General features: G+C 34.5%; 6 protein-coding genes across 6 annotated transcripts; 2 read left to right on the forward strand and 4 right to left on the reverse strand.

Moving 5' to 3' along the window:
- Window positions 1–115: 115 nt before the first annotated feature.
- IRR1 (cohesin subunit IRR1) lies at window positions 116–3,169 on the reverse strand (the record flags this gene model as incomplete). Its single annotated transcript, XM_019183806.1, has 1 exon — window positions 116–3,169. One exon carries the CDS (start codon window positions 3,167–3,169, stop codon window positions 116–118), a length of 3,054 nt encoding a protein of 1,017 aa, XP_019036658.1.
- Window positions 3,170–4,181: 1,012 nt separating this feature from the next.
- Window positions 4,182–6,563, forward strand: WICANDRAFT_80788 (uncharacterized protein; the record flags this gene model as incomplete). Its single annotated transcript, XM_019185123.1, has 1 exon — window positions 4,182–6,563. One exon carries the CDS (start codon window positions 4,182–4,184, stop codon window positions 6,561–6,563), a length of 2,382 nt encoding a protein of 793 aa, XP_019036659.1.
- Window positions 6,564–7,100: 537 nt separating this feature from the next.
- On the reverse strand, window positions 7,101–11,505 carry WICANDRAFT_35787 (glycoside hydrolase family 32 protein; the record flags this gene model as incomplete). Its single annotated transcript, XM_019182355.1, has 2 exons — window positions 7,101–7,691; window positions 10,444–11,505. 2 exons carry the CDS (start codon window positions 11,503–11,505, stop codon window positions 7,101–7,103), a joined length of 1,653 nt encoding a protein of 550 aa, XP_019036660.1.
- Window positions 11,506–12,170: 665 nt separating this feature from the next.
- Window positions 12,171–13,784, reverse strand: WICANDRAFT_64802 (uncharacterized protein; the record flags this gene model as incomplete). Its single annotated transcript, XM_019183807.1, has 1 exon — window positions 12,171–13,784. The coding sequence occupies one exon, from the start codon at window positions 13,782–13,784 to the stop codon at window positions 12,171–12,173; it is 1,614 nt and encodes a 537-aa protein (XP_019036661.1).
- A 423-nt stretch (window positions 13,785–14,207) lies between these two features.
- YDC1 (alkaline dihydroceramidase) lies at window positions 14,208–15,065 on the reverse strand (the record flags this gene model as incomplete). Its single annotated transcript, XM_019183808.1, has 1 exon — window positions 14,208–15,065. One exon carries the CDS (start codon window positions 15,063–15,065, stop codon window positions 14,208–14,210), a length of 858 nt encoding a protein of 285 aa, XP_019036662.1.
- A 449-nt stretch (window positions 15,066–15,514) lies between these two features.
- BRO1 (Bro1p) lies at window positions 15,515–18,265 on the forward strand (the record flags this gene model as incomplete). Its single annotated transcript, XM_019183809.1, has 1 exon — window positions 15,515–18,265. The coding sequence occupies one exon, from the start codon at window positions 15,515–15,517 to the stop codon at window positions 18,263–18,265; it is 2,751 nt and encodes a 916-aa protein (XP_019036663.1).
- Window positions 18,266–18,271: the final 6 nt, after the last annotated feature.

Consider the following 18,271-nt stretch of genomic DNA (forward strand, 5'->3'; position numbering starts at 1 on the left):
AATTTTGTTTTAGTATATGTGATTTTTTTTTTCTGATACATTAATATTGTACTACACTCTCATATTATCAAACATAGTATTACATATTTAGCATACTTCCCTTCTCATTAGTACATTAATCATCCATAGCTATCTCTGGAATCTCATCATCTTGTTCCTCCTCTTTTGATTGGGTAATATTTGCAGCACTAGCAACAGGAGTTGAATCATTAATATTAACACCTTCGAAAACACTTTTAAACAAATCGCCCAACTCTTCTTTATTCAACTCGATTCTCTTCACAATTTTGGAACTTAAAATACCAACCTTGTACAATCCTAACAGTTTCACACCGTAAACTACCATATCCTTTTCAGCATCCCAATTAACACTAGTTAACTCTTCAGTATCCAATTCAGAAACATCCAATTTGACAGAATTCAAATTAACATCTTCATCATCTTCTCTATCTAGATGCACTTCATTCAAATTTGCAAAAATTGCCTCCTTGTATAAGAACAGATAAAGCAATGAGTCTATTGTGTCTTGAGATAATGAAAGTGAAGAAAGATCAATATCATAAAATCTATTAAGATTTGTCAAGTTTGTGTTTGGTTCATTGAAGAAATTCTTGAGTAATGTGGATAAATCGATCAAAACAGAGGCAACCTCAGTTTGAAACTTTATAACATTGGTCTTTGTTAATAAATATTGAATTTCTTGAATGAAAACAGGGATTTGTGATAGTTCAGTTTCAACGTTTAATGGTTCATTTGTGTGTAGCAAGAAATTTAACTTCCATGAAGTTGATGATAAGTATATTTTCAATAATGATGATAAAGGTTCAACATCTTCATCTTCAATTTCAAAATCTGGTAAAAATGTGAAAATCTTATCTTTAACCATTTCAAAAGTTTTGAAAACTTCACTGATATCATATTGTAACCCAAGGACTAATAATTTGAATGAGTAGTCTTCATGGATGGTTCGTATGGTTGAGCTTGAAAGTTCAAAATCTGAATCTTTCAACAAGTTTTCAAATTCAATGATTAATTCAGTGATTGTGTCCTTGAAAAGGACATTAATTTCACCAATTGTGGTTGAACCTGATGAATCTGATAAAATCTTGAATAAATGAATATATTCATTCTTTAATGTTTCAATTGAATTGTTTTTGAAATGTTTGGTTAATTCTTGGAATATGGATTTATAAACATTTGCTTGGTTGAAATTTTCAAAAAATTCAATATTATAAATTGAAAGAATTTGAATAAATGTGGATAAATTTGTATCGTTATTTTCAACTTTTTTCAAAATTAAAGGTAAATGAGAGATTAGTCTTTGACTTGAAGCATCATCAACATCATCTTTCTTTTTTTTCTTTAATTCATCTTCAACTTGTTTCAAATGGATCAAACTTCCATGAATGATACCAAACAATATGGTTTCTTGTTCCGCAGTTAATTGGATAGCTTTAATTAATTCATCATCTGCAACCTCAATAGAACTTATATCTAATAAATAGTATCTAATCAAGAATTCCCAATACTCTGAATAAGCAGATAGAGCGAAAAGCTCCTTACCAGCAATAGCAAATAATGAGGGTTTCAGGTCATTTGATTTCACGAGGCTTTGTTTTGGTTGATTTTCACTATAAACTTCATTGGCAACTGTTAAAATTTCAATCAAGTTATGGATTTTGATCAAGTCTCTCAAGTTGATTGGGAATAATTTTTCACTACTCTTGATATTCACAGATAAGGCTTCCAATGTAGCTTTAGTATTTTCAGACTCCACTGTTTGAATGAACTTTGAAACGAGTTGAATAATTTTAGAATCTTTTGAACTGAAAATTAATGAACTAACTTTCCCTATTTCTTCATCTTCCAAAAATCCAACTTTATTAATTTCAATAAGTAGGTTGATAGCACTAGTTCTAACATGATGATCCACATCATGGAAGGCAATTTCAATAACTCTTGTTTTGAATCTTTCAAAAAACTGTCTTAATCCTGTAACAATGATATTTTTCTTCAATAATTTGATCAATGTTTTGATAACCTGGGATCTAACACTTGCATTTTCATCTGACAAAACCCACCCAAGATATTTCAAATAAGTAACTTTAAAGAAAAGTTCAGGATAAGTATCCATCCATTCACCTAAGGCACCCATTGCTTCAACTCTGATTTGATAATCAATATCTTTGAATCTATGAATAAATGTAGTATTGAGAATATCTTGAATTGTATTTTCCAAAATCAAGGATTGATTACTGTATTGGGTCACGTTAGATTCTATTTGGGCAATTCTTTTCTTTGCAGCCTTTGAAGTGGATGTAGCCTTTTTCTGTTCAACTTCTAATTGATGTTTGAATTTCTCCAATGATGAATTGACTTTAACAATAATACGGCATAGTGTTGTTTCAATATTCAATAATGATAAAGTGGAAATGTATCTCAGTGCTCTGATGTATGAGACGGAGAAGGAAGACAGCCATATAAGTAAATCTTCCATAAGGTTTGAATCTTCCGGTTCTTCGACATCTTCATCATCTTCTTCACTGATAACAATGTTTTCATACAATAGCCCATTTTCATCACTGATTGAGATGATTTCATTCATGAAATTAATGAAATTCTTTTTCAAATGCTTATATGCTGGTTTTTTGGATGCAAGGTAGAATTCATGATTTTTTTGACGTTTAAAGAATGTTTGAATTTCTGACACAGTTTCTGAAGCACTTTCATTGTTAGAAACATCATGCTCTTCAATTTTGGTGAAACACCCAACAGCATTCAAAATCAAATTGATCAAATCCTTTTTAGCCAAATCTTTATGAGCTTTATATGTTTGAACCCAGTCATTAGCTAATTCAGAGATAGAAACTTCAGCATCATTCAAAGCCTGAAATATGTAATTCTCTTCAAAATTCTCTTTCAGCTCATTGAATGTATCAGCAGCGCTTTTTCTACCTTTCTTTGAGGGAGCTTCTTTTATCGCTTTACCAGCTGGCCCAGTTTTTCTTCTCTTTCTTGGGGTTTCATCCTCATCTTCATCTTCGTCTTCATCTTCATCTTCATATCCGTCACCTTCAATTGTTTCATCATCAACAACGGGTTGTGAAGAGACAATCTCCTTGATACGCTGTGAACGACGCACAGGTGTGCTACTAGCTGTAGTAGGCATCTTATCTAATGATACTTTAGGATCAGCTGAATCACACTGGATAAGGCCCCAGGGTTGTATCTTTTGTTATGTTTTGCCTTTACGCGTCTAAAAATCAAAGTCTAAAAGGTTACCCGGTGTTCAAGAGATGGTACAGACACGGGCAGAAGTCCCTCTAGAGTCCGGGCAGAGATCAGCCTAGAGCTTCACTGGGCTTCTCATAATTTTAAACTCGTTCGAAGAAACTTTTCTGTATATCCAACCCTTAGGCTAAATACAAGCTATCAACATGAATGTTATCACTAGAGTTTACCAATATGCTCCTTACAAGTCCACTCTGTTTTTCTACAACAATTTACTTGTAGTTTCCTATTGTTTACCTGTTTTATGCCTAGAAAGCGTAAAGCGACATTTCCGCGAAGCCAGTACAAATCATTCTGTATTTCATCCAAAACAAGAGTGAGAGGGCACTGTTTTGGGAATTGAGACCATGATTTCTACTTGAAATGAATTATTCTTACCCAATTGGTATTCTGGTTGTTTACGTTTTATAATCCAGCGAGTTGTTGGTGATGGTTTGAGGTTTTCTTTGGCTCATCGCAGACTTTCCTAAAAGGGACGCGACAATGGCATATCCCACAGCGATGATGCAAAACCTTTCAACACTTTCAACGTTCAAAGAAACATGGTCAATGGAATCCAAAGAGGTTTCTAGGGATTGTGGTGTATTAATGTGGTCAATTAATTGGATATCAAGCTCTTTTATAGGTTATTATGGTGGTTAAGAGGTGTTGATGTTGAGGAAATTGTTGTGTTTGTTTTGATGAAAAATCAACTTTTTAAGGCCTTCGCTTCATGATGGAAAAATTGGTGTAATTTCTTTTCAACCCATTATGCATCTCTAGTTATTGATGTACATTGAAGAGTGGTTTTGAACTACCGAGCCTCAAACTCATATAAAGATGGCACAATATCCCAAATTGTTTTCCCAACGTTCGTTATAACCTATTTTTTCCCCTAAAATAATATCAATATGAAGTTAGGTTATAACCAATTAGTGGTGTTGATCACTGCTACACTATTAGGAAATGCTAGTGCTGATATACTGAAAGTTAACTTGGGTGGTGATAAACTTGTCAAAAGAGGTTTCAACCAAAGTAGCGTTGAGCCTATCACTGGTAAACATATTTTTGAAGGTAAATTAGAAGTTGGTACACCTGGTCAAGAAGTTACCGTCTTATTTGATACTGGGTCATATACTTTTGCATTAAATTATAAAGATAGTGAATTTTGCAAGCAAAATGGCTGTTCCCAATATGGCTCTTATGATCCTTCAAAATCTTCAAGCTCTGTCAACACAACAGATCCATATACTGCATCATATCTTGATGGGTCATCAGGCGGTGGTCATTATTTCAATGATACTCTTGAGATAGCTGGATTTACTATAGATGATTACAAATTTGGTCTACTCGAGGACACAAACAGTGACTCAAACATTGTTGGTATGGCTTTGATTGCAGGTGATGATAAAGCTCCGGTTCTTTATAACTTTTTGGCTCATAATGGATTTACCTCAAGAAAAGTCTTTTCAACCTATTACTCAGAGAATTCTGGTGCTGTTGTGTTTGGTGGTCTTGATCAATCTAAATACTCTGGTACTTTGGAAAAAATCCCTGTCTTGGCTTACAACATGTATATCGTGTATTTGACTGGTGTTTCAACAGATTGCGGTGTTGTTAACAAAAATGGTTATCCTGTGATTTTAGATACAGGTTCTGATGGTAATGTTATTCCAGATGAACTTTATCACCAACTACATCAAGCTATTGGTGGTAAAGTAACCAAAGTTCCAATTCAAAGTTATGCTGAAGGTCCAACTGGCTCAATTGACTCGAATTATGTATTGAAATGTGCTGATGCTAAACCTGTCCAATTTGATTTCAGTGGTAAACAAGTTTCATATCCACCTCAACACTACTTGATCTCACTTTATAATGGTGATTCTCCTTTGACTGATTCAGATGGTGATACTTTATGTACAACTAACTTCTTCAATGGAGGTAAAAGTAGTGATCAAAGTCAATTTATTCTTGGTGCACAATTCCTAAGAAATTTGTTAGTTGTTTGGGATGTTGATAATGCCGAAGTTTCTATTGCTCAAGGTGCTTCCTCTGGAAGTGAAGATTTGGTTGAGATTACTGGTGATGTTCCAAAAGCTGTTGCTGCAAAAGATTACAACTCTCCTAACAGTGCTACTACTGATACTTACTACCCTTCACCAAGCACTGAAAGTTTGTCTGTCACCACCATTTTAACCTCTGGTTATTATTCTGGTTCTTTCCAAACCGCTGCCTGCACCAAAGCTTCATCTAGCTCAAGTGCGAGTTCTAGCTCAACAACCACTTCTTCATTAAGCTCAACATCTTCATCTTTATCCGCTAGTTCATCAAGTAAATTTTCTTCTACAATTTACTCTTCAGCTTATTCAACAGTTTCATCAGCTACTTGTCTTCAATGTTCAGTGAGTTCTAATGGATCTTCAACAATTTACAGCTCAACCTACTCAACAGTTTCTTCACCAACTTGCTTTTCATGTGCTGTTGTGAGCTCAAGTTCTTCAAGTTCAGTTGTCTTGCCATCTAGTGTTTCAACCTCTGGTGAATTAACTTCGGTTTCATCAGCCACAGCTTCATCTGTCTCATCAGTTTCAAGTGAACCTGTTTCCGCAAGTGTATCAACATATTATCAACAGCAAAACTCAACCATCATCAAGACCATCACATCATGTTCTGATAATGCATGCTCCAAGATTACAACCACCAGTGTTTTTGTTCCATCTTCAACTCAAGAATCTGCTTCAAAAACAGAAACTATTCAAAGCTCATTGGAAACACCATCTTTATCAACTGTTCAAACCTCATCTGCTGAAACCACAATCTCAAAACCATCAACCATTGAAGCAAAACAACCATCACAATCATCTGAACTCGAAATTGTTTCCACTACCAGCTCTGCTACTGCTAACTACACTTCTGATGGAACTTCCCAAACTGAATTGATCCCAGCATCTTCTTCTGTCACGACCCTTGATTCTCAACCCTCAACAACTTCATCTGAAACGACTGTCGTTTCGTCATCAATCCCAATCCCATCAGCTGAGTCCACAACTACCAACGCCCCATCCTCAATAACACAATCTATTACATCAACCCCGATCCCATCATCTTCATTAGTGCAATCCATAAGCTCAGACGAAGACACAACAGTCACTTTCCAAACATATGTCACAGTTTCTCAACAATCAACATCTTCCCTCTATAATGTTTCTTCGGTTGCAATCTCAACTTTTGATGCTGGTGCAAACCTTGTTGAAGTTCCTTTCTTATTCAAAATCTTTTCATCTTTGTTCTAACCTCCCTTAAAAACTTTGTATACTTATTTGTTTTAATATTAATTTATTCACGTATAAGTGTCTCTAATGCGCGAATCCGCGAATCCGCGAATCTATTCTGTGTTTTGCTTATCAGCGCGACCTAAAGATTGACATATAAACTTGAACAAACATCCTAAAACATCCCTTTTTTGTTCACTAGAGTGTTACTCATAAAGTATAAGAGAATGTCACAGCCAATACACATACCAAATAATGCTGCTAAAGAGCCACAAGCAACGCATATTGGGCTTTCACCCGAAGAAAGAAGAATCAAAACCGATAAATTATTGAAAAGGCTGGACTCACTAAGACTGAAGGTGAAGAATCATGAGGATATAGATGTCAGAAAAATCTAAGCTCGTACAACAGGAATAGGCTGCTTCATGCTATATATTCATAATCCATACGTATTCAATTTGCTGGCTTTTTAAGGGACTGGAGGTTTGGGGAACATTCGCTACGATTTATTTAATGACTTCAATACAAATCAAATCAATTTAACTAAGCAAAGTAATTCTATTTAAATCCCAACTCTTTGACAACGAACTCATTAATAGTGATGAACGATTCTTCAGCATCAGTTACAATTGCTAAACTGGTTGGAATCTTACCTTGACTGAAAAAGAATGTACTTGTCATTGCAATTGAACCGTCATTGAAGTACAACTCTAAAATATCTCTATCAACAACACCGTGTAATGAGAACTCAATACCATCGTCACTTTCATCCATTTTTTCAACATAAGTTGATAACCTTTCAGTAAACATTGAAGTTTCTCTTTGGAAAGGATGTTGTGTTGAACGATCAACGTACCAACTTGAACTTAGGGCATCAAATGCAACTTTTAATGTTTCTTGAGTACCTCTGACAGTTTGAGAGTTGATGAAGATACCAAATGTTGTATCATTTGAATAGCTGAACCCAAATTTTGTTTGAGTGAATTTTAAAGTGAACTCAAGAATACCTGTTGAGTTTCTCCAACTGTTGAAATCAGTTGCAACATTCGAATATTTATCCAACTTCAAATCAGTGACTTCATATTCGTTGACTGTATCAATTGATTTTAAGGTATCATTCTTTCTTGTCTCTTTGGTATCGAAAACAGGCTTTTGAATCAAAGTTAGTGCATAGTTTTCAGGGTTAACATCAACATAACGTAAAGTGTAATTTCTAACCATAGACATTGATCCTCTCCAAGTTTCAGTTGGAACATGATTAGCATATTGCCAATTAGTAGCCCATGCCAAACCAAGCACACCATCTTCAGGGTCTGTGTTTTCAAAAGTTTGGAACGCATAGAAATCTTTACCAATATCCATGAAACGATTAGCAGCATCATCTGAGGAAAACTTTTCACCATCAAAATCACCGATAAAATATTCGTTAATTGAACCTCCTAATGGTGAGCCTGGGTTGATAGCGAAAATCAAGACCCATTTATGAGTGTTTGTCTTTTTGGTTGGGTTTTCAATTGGTAATTTGAACAAACCTGGACATTCGTATTGGAATCCTAAATAACCACCAGATTTGAAATCAGATTTCCATTCCCATTTTTTCAAATCTTTGGAAGAATAAATTTGAATTTTATACTCTTGAGTCTTTGCAACAACCATAATCCATTTCTTAGATTCGTCATGCCAGAAAACTTTTGGATCACGTTGATTTGGTGATGTGACATTGATGACAGGATTTTGATCATATTTCGTAAAACTATAACCACCATCAACCGAATAAGCAACATGCTGGGCTTGATATTTTGGAACACTATTGGTATAAATAGCAACTATTCTATGTTCAGGATCAACTGAATCATTGAAAAAACCTGATGTGTTTTTTTTATCAATAACAATCGAACCTGAGAAGATACCTTCATCTTTATGTTCTGGTTCAATTGCAGGTTTTTCATATTTCCAAGCTAGTAAATCTTTTGAAGTGGAATGGCCCCATACTAATTGATTTGTCCAAACAGCTGAATGGTCTGGATTATGTTGATAATAAGCATGCCATAATTTTTCCTTTCTATCATAGAACAACCCATTTGGATCATTCAACCAACCATGTTCTGGAGTTAAATGTATTTGAGGTCTAAGGTATTCCGAAGAAGCTTGTGCTTGTTTGAATAAAGCCAATAAGGGTATCAAAAGTGTCAGCAACTGTATCATTATTTGTGATGATTTGGGAGAACAACAACACTCTTCAAGAATGAGATTTAGACCCCTTTATATATATACCTGAAGTATCTCAGATATATCAATGCCAAACATTCCAGTGATCTAGCCCAAATTGCTAACAGAGTTTTCTGCTAATTGTTGCACATATAGACACAAATCTGAGATTCAAAGAGTAGTTTGACGCCACTTTGAGTAAGGGCCAAGAGTACCACGGGTTCAAAGCCTCTTTCATTGGTTGCTCAAGACGTTAGCCGTTTTTTGTTTGTGAATCATGTAATTAGGTACATTAAGTGTGTGCATTGGTTCACTTTTTGGTGTAAATTTAGAAGCACTTTCATCGTCATTTCGCCGTTGAAGTGTTTTTTTCCAGGGTCTCGGATAAACTTTTTTTTAACACCGCTCAACGGAAAAACCTTTTTTGGAATGTTCCTTGCAGCTTTGCGGCTCGGTCCAATAAGAAAAAAGCTTGAAAGAATGCTTTTCAGAAGGTTTAAAGTTGACAGGTGGGAAGGATAACGAGGGAAACGCTAGAGGTTCAAAGGTAGTGAGGGTTTCTCTTTTTTACTTGAGAAGTGACATGAGAAAGATCCAGAAACTCAATATGTTTCGATCAACCATGAGTTGGAAACTATTAATGAATATGAAGTCAATGATTTAAAATTGGATAAATCATCATTTGTTGCAACAGATTTCAACACTGAAAGAAATGCAACTGGTGTTTTTGAGTTTGATTTGAAATTTACTCAAACTGATTTGAAAATGGGTTATTCCAACATGACTACCCAGTTTGGATTATATATTCATTCACAAACCGTCAAAGGCTCTCAAGAAACTCTACAATTGGTATTTGATACCTTGAGTACAACTTGGTACATTGATCGTACTACTCAACATTCTTTCCAAAGAAACAGTCCAGTATTCACTGAAAGAATATCAACTTATGTGGAAAAAATAGATACAACTGATCAAGGTAATGTTTATACATTATATGGTGTTGTGGATAGAAATATTTTGGAATTGTACTTTAATGATGGGTCCATTGCTATGACTAATACTTTCTTTTTCAGAGAAGGTAAAATTCCAACTAGTTTTGAAGTTGTTTGTGATTCTGAAAAATCATTCATCACTATTGACGAGTTGAGTGTTAGAGAATTGGCTCGTAAATGAATAAAATAATGTGTAATAGTTGTGTTATTAGATTAATGATATAATATAATGATTGGTTTGATTCGTAGTGGATGGAATTTCAATAGGTTCTTCTCTTGCACACCATGTCTAGTTACAACACCTATTCGTATGATACCAAGATTAAGCTGCTGACAAGGTGATTACTAGTTGAATCTTAACTTTCCACTCTCAAGGTGGGAGCAAGATCTAGGTCACAAATATTAACAGATGAATAAAGTCTTGGTTTATGCTGTGCTGGGATGGTGTGAGACCTTCAAAGGCTATAAAGAATTTCCTTCGTGTGATCAGATATTAAGATTTTCAGGGCTCATTTGCTATGTAAATTACTTAGCCGCTAATATCGTATTTTTTTTTTATCCCTTTTTCCTAGACGTTAGGAGAATATTTGTAGATCTTGAAGAAAATCCTATTTCAAGTTCAGGATCAGTTGTCGAAAAATTTCGAGCAGCTTATAAGTTTTCAAAGTTTCATTCAATCTAGTCTCTTTTGTATCATAAACTGGTTTTTGAATCAAGGTCAACCCATAATTTTCAGGATTAACATCAACATACTTCAAAGTATAATTTCTAACCAAAGACATTGAACTTCTCCAATTTTCAGTTGGTACAGTATTTGCATATTGCCAATTAGAAGCCCATGCTAAACCTAAAGCACCATCTTCCGGTTCAGTGTTATCAAAAGATTGAAATGCATAGAAATCTTTACCAATGTCCATGAATCTTGTAGCACCATCATCTGGATGGAATGTAGTACCATCAAAATCACCAATGAAATATTCATTAATCGAACCACCTAATGGAGAGCCCGGGTTAATTGCTAATAACAAGACCCATTTCGAAGTGACAGTATCATTTAATGGGTTTTCAATTGGTAATTTGAACAAACCAGGACATTCATATTGGAATCCTAAATAACCATTTGAAGTGAAATTTGATTTTAGATCCCATTTTTTCAAATCTGGGGAACCGTAAATTTGAACTTTAAATTCTTGTGTTTTGGCAACAACCATAATCCATTGATTTGATTCATCATGCCATAAAACTTTTGGATCACGTTGTTGAGATGAATTAACATTGATAACTGGATTTTGGTCATATTTGATGAATGAATAACCTTTATCTAATGAGTATGCGATTTCTTGAGTTTGTAATTGAGCATTATTTGTATAAATGGCCACGATTCTTTGTTCTGGATCCGTAGAATCGTTGAAAAAACCTGAGGTATTGTTTCTATCAACAACAACTGAGCCTGAAAAGATACCTTCATCATCATTTTCAGGTTCTAATGCATTACCGTGATAATCCCAAGTTAATAAATCTTTTGAAGTGGAATGACCCCAAGTGACAGGTGTAGCCCAAATTGATTTCTTATCTGGATTATGTTGGAAATAAACATGCCATAACTTGTCTTTCCTATCATAAAACATCCCATTCGGATCATTCATCCAACCTTGATCTGGGGTTAAATGGATTTGAGGTCTAAGGTATTCAGTTGAAGCATCAGCAATGGAGTTGAATACTGAGAATAATGGGAGTAGCAACAATGGGGATAGTTGGATCATGATGTCTATGTATTTATAGCCTGTAATCTTCATTCTTGATGGATGGTTCTTTGGTTCTTTTCAAGGGTATTTATAAGTATGAATCTTGGGGGATTTATGTCCAGTGGAAATGCCAACTCAAGGTTTTTTGATGATGATGATGATGAGTATTAGACAAGGGGTATTTGTCCATTTGTGTACACGCGCGTGCTTGTCCAAATTGTGGGTTTGATCTGATCATTAGTCTATGCTGTTTTTAGAGCTTTTGCTTCGAGAAACTGAAATTCGAGTTTTCGATCATCGGATAAATAATCGGTGAAACCATGAGACGAAAAGAATGTGTCAAACATAAAAAACGTGAATAAACTGAAAATAAAGTGATTAAATGGACGCTTACTAGTCTATTGATTCTTCTCCAAATAATGTCTTTATTGCTGTGTGTTTGCTCTCCTTTTTTTGTCCTTTTGGCTGCCTGTGGGGGTCGTATAACCTGTTTCTTGGATCTGCCATCATCACTGACGCAAGACGATCTGGAGACTCTTAAAACAGCCAATGACAAAGGCTTTTTCCGTCTGGAGAAACTACAATAATCGTCATTATTATGCTGAAGGAATTCCATTAGACTAAAATGTCCCTTTCTCGGAACAACCATTCTATTTATCCAGTTTTTTTGTCTTATGATTTGATCAACTTCTCTTGTTCCAAACCAACCAACACTCATCGAATATAGGACGACTTGTATAGCTGTCCGCCATACTCATCAATTCAACATCATTCAATTCTGCCTTGGACTTTCCGTGGAATGATGAGTATCCCATAATTGCATCCGCCTTAGTCGTCAAGATGTCCTTGCACCAATCACCGCTTATACAAGAGTTGAATTTCCAATACAGTTGTCCAATACATAGCTTCATCTCCATCATAGCAAGATTCATACCAAGACACATTCTGTTTCCTTGTCCAAATGTGAAAATCATCGACCTCATTAATTTAATACGTGATTTGTATTCATCATCTGATTCACCCTTTCCAGGTAACCATCTCTCTGGAATGAATTGGTTTGGTTCCAAGAAAATCTTAGGATCACGATGAATTGTATATGGCTGAACAGATACTATTGTTCCACCAGGTAGTTCCACTTGAGTTCCATCACTTAATTCAACTTTAAATTCTCTTGAATCTACAACTCTTGGTTCAAACCCTGGAATGGCTGCATGTAATCTAATAGTCTCCATAATAACAGCATCCAAGTATGGTAATTTATCCAACTTCTCCAACTCAATTACATCATCATCCTTAATAAAATGTTCATTCATCTCTTGAGCTATTCTTTCTTGAATATATTGATTAGCAGGTCTTGATAATTCCCAACAGCAATAAGTCAGACTAGTACCAGTAGTTTCATGCCCAGCAGCTGTATGATCAAATAACTCACTTCCAATCCCAAACTTGTTAACCATTTGAGAATCATACAATGATTTGATCATGTTTATATCATCATTTGAACCATTCTCCAAGAAATCATCATAGGCTTCCAAAAATTTAGCCCTTATCCATTCTCTACAGCCATCACTGAGGGTTTTTGTTTCTTTGGTTGCAGCATAGTCCCAAAGTGAAGGGAAAAAAGTTGTATAAAACCACATTGAAGAAGATGCTCTAAATGATTTTATGATTTCTCTTTGATCAAGATCTAATATCAGGTTCGTACTGAACTTTGAGCCAAATTCGAAAAAAGTGACAACATCCATAGCCAAAGAATTAAACAATTCATAAACATCAATCCCATCACCGACATGAGATCCCACAAATTCCAAAACATTATTAACCCTATCATTAATATGAACTTGTGAAGAATTCATAAAAACAGATGTTTTGGAATATAACTTGGCCATCAATCTCTTCCTCTTGATATGCACACCACTATCCAACATTGAAAAAGAGTTCAACTCATCAAAATTTTGAAATTGTCCATAAAATTGACTCTTTGGTAAATTTCTATCAATATAAATCTTCTTCAAACTTGATACATGGGATAATGAAACTTCATTTGGTGCAACCTGTACCACAGATCCATATTTCTGGTGTAGTGTGTCTACTTTGACTATCCTTTTCTCAACTCTATGGTCGTTTAATGTGAATAATGATGATATTTTGTATAATGTTGGACCAGGGATCTTGTGGAGTGGGTTTAAAAAGAATGGGTATATGATTATTCTAAAAGTGAGGGCTGATAACACGAGGGTGGTGATGAATGTGATTGGACTGGCTCTATAGAGTGTAATGATAATACCGTCTGTCATCTTTACTGGATAGTTTGAGCCATGTTGTGGGTGTGTTTTCTGGCTCTTTTGCATTGGATTTATACGTTTCTTATCGTGGAGCTGATTTTTTTTCGTGATCGGAATTTCCTTCTATTAGAGGAGCGGAATTTGGGATTATAGAAGATGGGGGTTTCCAAAGGACTAAAAGCTTTAAATGGCTTGGGAGTGGCTTATATTAGTAATGGGCTCTTAAATGGCTTTCTTTTGGTGCAAATCTGGCTCAAATTGGTGGACTTTCCATTGTTTTAGGCTCTCGGTGTAGACTAGAATACACTGAAGAGTTCAATTTAGCCAATCAGAACAATTGCAAATGAAATCAACTTATATTCAAAGAAAAAGGCATATTTATATATATCGTATATGATTGTATGGGTATAGATGGTTGGTTGGCTAGAAGAATCCTCATTGCTTCTTGCTAATTGGTTTTTCCAATCTTTGAACTTCTGGTAAAAACCCCAAATGCTCAACTAAAACATAGTGATCCTCCTGTTTCAACAAGAGAACTCTGAGATATTCCAGATAGACAACGTAGAAATAAACACCAGTACCTGTGAGAACATGCCACCAACTGTGTAATTCGAAAAAGAATCCATATGGCATACCAATATTTCTTCTTAATTTGATCCAACTATTACAAAAATGAACATCCATATTCCAAAGTGCATAACCTGTTAAAAAGGTTACAACACCTCTGATCATGGTTCTGAACAATTTGGCACGGTCAACTGGATCCTTAACAAATTTCAATGTTAAATAATGAGATCTACCCACAATGAAGACATTTAATAATGCATAAGCAACTTGATGAATAGTTGGATCTTTGAAATAAAGATACACTGCAGTTAATAGATTAGCACCAAATAAGACACTAGTACCAATTGTGATTGATTTCTTTGTAGTGACACCTTCACTGAAAACTGACCACATTGGAATACAAGTTGCATAAATCATTGGCAATTCATCCAATAATTGGAATTCATATTTCAAAGTCATATGGAATAACCAACTACCAACACCAACTAGTGCAAATCCAAAACTTATCAATATGAATCTAACTTCCAAATGGTTTTTAAAAGCTGAATACATTGCATAACCTGCTAATATTATAAAGACCGAGTTTGATAAAGTGTTCATTGCTTCTGCAATATATGGAGTTACAACATAGTTTTCTTCACACCAATCAATTGTTGAGGTGACTTTATCCCAATAACCTCCATCAGGAACTGCAGGATAAGGTTGAGCAAATGGTAATTGATACATGGTTACTGATGATGATGATGAGCTGTAGATTGCTGTATGACGGCGTAGCCTTTAACGCAATGAATATGGAAACGAACTTGGTGATCTATAAGGAACAACAAATGAGAACTATGACAAGAAGGCTTGTATATGGAATGGATGAAGGAATAACTGAGTGGATCCTGATTGAAGCTACTCTTCTGAGGAAAAGAAACGGATCAGCTTTGCACTAATTAATCCATCTCTAAACTTGTGCCATGCCGATTAGCCCCGTTTAAATCCGAGGGTGTTGATTTCGAGGGTAAATACACGTGACATTGTGATTAGATAAGATAAGCGATGGTGATTAATAAGCATTATGGCCTATTGAATTCGCGAACTCAAAGGCAACTGAAAAGGAGGCCAAATGATAATAACATCAAGATCTAAAACAACAACAATATCAACAATTTAAAGGTCAATTGATCAAAATGAAGTCTGTTTTTATTTCTACAAAACTCAGAAACACAGACAATGTTGACTGGGCCACAGCGCTCAAGAACTACCTAGCCAGAATTTACGGTTCTTTCACAGATTTCACTAATGAGGTCAAGATTATCAACAAGTTGAGATTAGATTTGAATGCTTCTACAAATGATTCATCAAATAGATCTTTTTTGAAAGACTTATACTACAAATACTATGGGCAATTGGAGCTACTAGACTTGAGGTTACCAGTTCAAGAAGATGGTGTACGTGTTAAATTTCGTTGGTATGATGCTTATGATCCTTCAACTCATCATACTCAATATTCATTAGCCTTTGAAAAGGCATCAATCTTGTTCAATTTAGCATCGCTGCTATCTACAATTGCTTCTGATGATTTTGAAAATGGTGATTTCAAATCAAGTTATCAATTTTTTCAATATTCTGCAGGTATATATAAATTTATTGGTGAAAATTTCCTACATGCTCCTTCTCAAGATCTTGATGGTAAAACTGTTGCTTTTTTACAAAATTTACAGCTAAGTCAAGCTCAAGAAGTGTTTTTGTTGAAATTGATTAGTGAAGATTCTTCTAAAAAATCATTGATTGCCAAATTGGCAATGTCAACCTCTATTCATTATGAACAAACTTTATCAGCTTTTGAAAAATTGGAAAATGAATTTGGTGAAGAGTACAAGTGGACAAATAATTTGAAATTCAAAACAAGCTTTTATCAAAATATTGCATATTTAAACTATTCATTATCTATTGAAGAGAAAAAAATTGGTGAAGCCATTGCATTTTTAAAATTAGCATTGACTGGGTTTGATTCTTTGAAAAAAATTGATAATCAAACCAATATTGATTATAAAACTTATCAATCTCAAACTGAAGAAAAATTGAAATCTTTGTCAAGAGATAATGATTTTATTTATCATGATTTAATACCTTCAAAAGATTCACTTGAACCAGCAGTTATCATAAAGCCATTAGGTGCTGCTAAAGCTATAAGCCTTAATGATCATGCAAATATAACTGAAATTGTCGGTGAAGATATCTTTGAAAAAGTTATCCCAATGGCTGTTCATGAAAAATTAAGTCTTTATAGTGAGGAAAAAGCTAAAATCCTAAGAGGTGAAATTGAGAAAAATGAAACTGCAGATGCTGAGTTGAGCTCATTCTTAGAATATTTAAATTTACCTTCATCTCTAGATAATTTCAAGAATAATGTTAAGAATAAATTGGATTCAAAATTAGTTGGCTGGTCGAACGAAGTTAATGATTCTCAATACAAAGATATAGAGGCAAATAAATCATTGATTAGTGATAAAAAGTCAATAGTTTTAAGCACCATCAAAGAATTGGAAGCAAAGTTACAAGATGAAGAAAATGATTATAATCAAAAGAAGCCACAGATTGGTACATCCCAGGAACCTTCACAATCAGCGTCTATTAATTTGAGAGATGAATTAACAAATGCAAAACAATCATTATTAAGTGCTACCAAATTAGATCAACAATTAAATCATACTATTGAAGGTGAAACAACAAGGTTGAATCAATTGAAATCAACACAACAACTTGAAGCTGTTTTCTTTAGTAACAACCAGCAAGAACAAAACTTGTTGGATATTGATGACTCTTCAAATGATCAAATTTCAAAACATATCACTAGAATTGAAACAAGTTTGAAACTTTTGAATAATCTGAAATTAGAAAGATCAAAAATAATTGAAGACTTGAAAACTGTTATTCACGAGGATGATATTTCAAATATACTTGTTTTGAATAATAAAAAATTAAGTGGGAAAGATGAAAAGGCATTATTTGATCAAGAATTAACAAAATTTGAACCATATACAAATAGATTGGATTCAATAATTTTCAAACAACCTCAAATTATTAAAGAAATTAAGATTTCATATGATGAAATATTATCATCAAATTCACAAATTTCTGAGGAAACTTTGAAAACTAAAGAATTTGAAAAAACTTATAGATCATTTAGAGAATATGAAACAAATTTCCAAAAAAGTGTCACATTTTATGATAATCTGATCAATTTCGTTAATGATGTTAAATCAAATATTGAACAATTTGTTAGTGATAGATATTCACAAAGAGATAGAATCATCAATTCATCAAGACCACCTCAACCAAATGATGCGTTACGTGACAGGTTCAACAAATTGAGTATAGGAAGTAATCAAAGTCCAAGATCTTCATATAGTCATGAAATTCCATCTCAACCTCCAAGACAACCATCATTTGGAGATGCTCCATTACAACCAGTGAGACAGCAATCATATAATTCTTCAATCTCAAGCCATCATGCATATGACCAACCAACACCATCTAATTCATATTATCAATCATCACCACAACTACCACCAAAGCCTCAGCAACCTCAACAGCAATATCAATACACACAACCAACTCCACCACAGTATAGTCAACCAACTCCACCACAATATGGATACACTGCATCACCATCTGGATATTCAGACAGGTCAGCACCACCCCCATTACCTCCAAAATTCGAACAGCAACAACAACCTCACCATAGTGGTCCACCATCTGGATTATCATCACTACAACCACAACCTTCAGATAATTCGAACCGTGTTCCATTTTATAACACACCGTCTGCGTTTGACCAATCAATGTATAAAACATTCGGTGCACCAACTCAACAACCACCACAACAACCACCGAGGTATTCATATCCCTATGATCCTAACAAACCGTACCAATGATTGGTT

This window comes from Wickerhamomyces anomalus, assembly GCF_001661255.1.
Source record: "Wickerhamomyces anomalus NRRL Y-366-8 unplaced genomic scaffold WICANscaffold_6, whole genome shotgun sequence".
Classification (NCBI taxonomy): Eukaryota; Fungi; Ascomycota; class Saccharomycetes; order Phaffomycetales; family Wickerhamomycetaceae; genus Hansenula; species Hansenula anomala.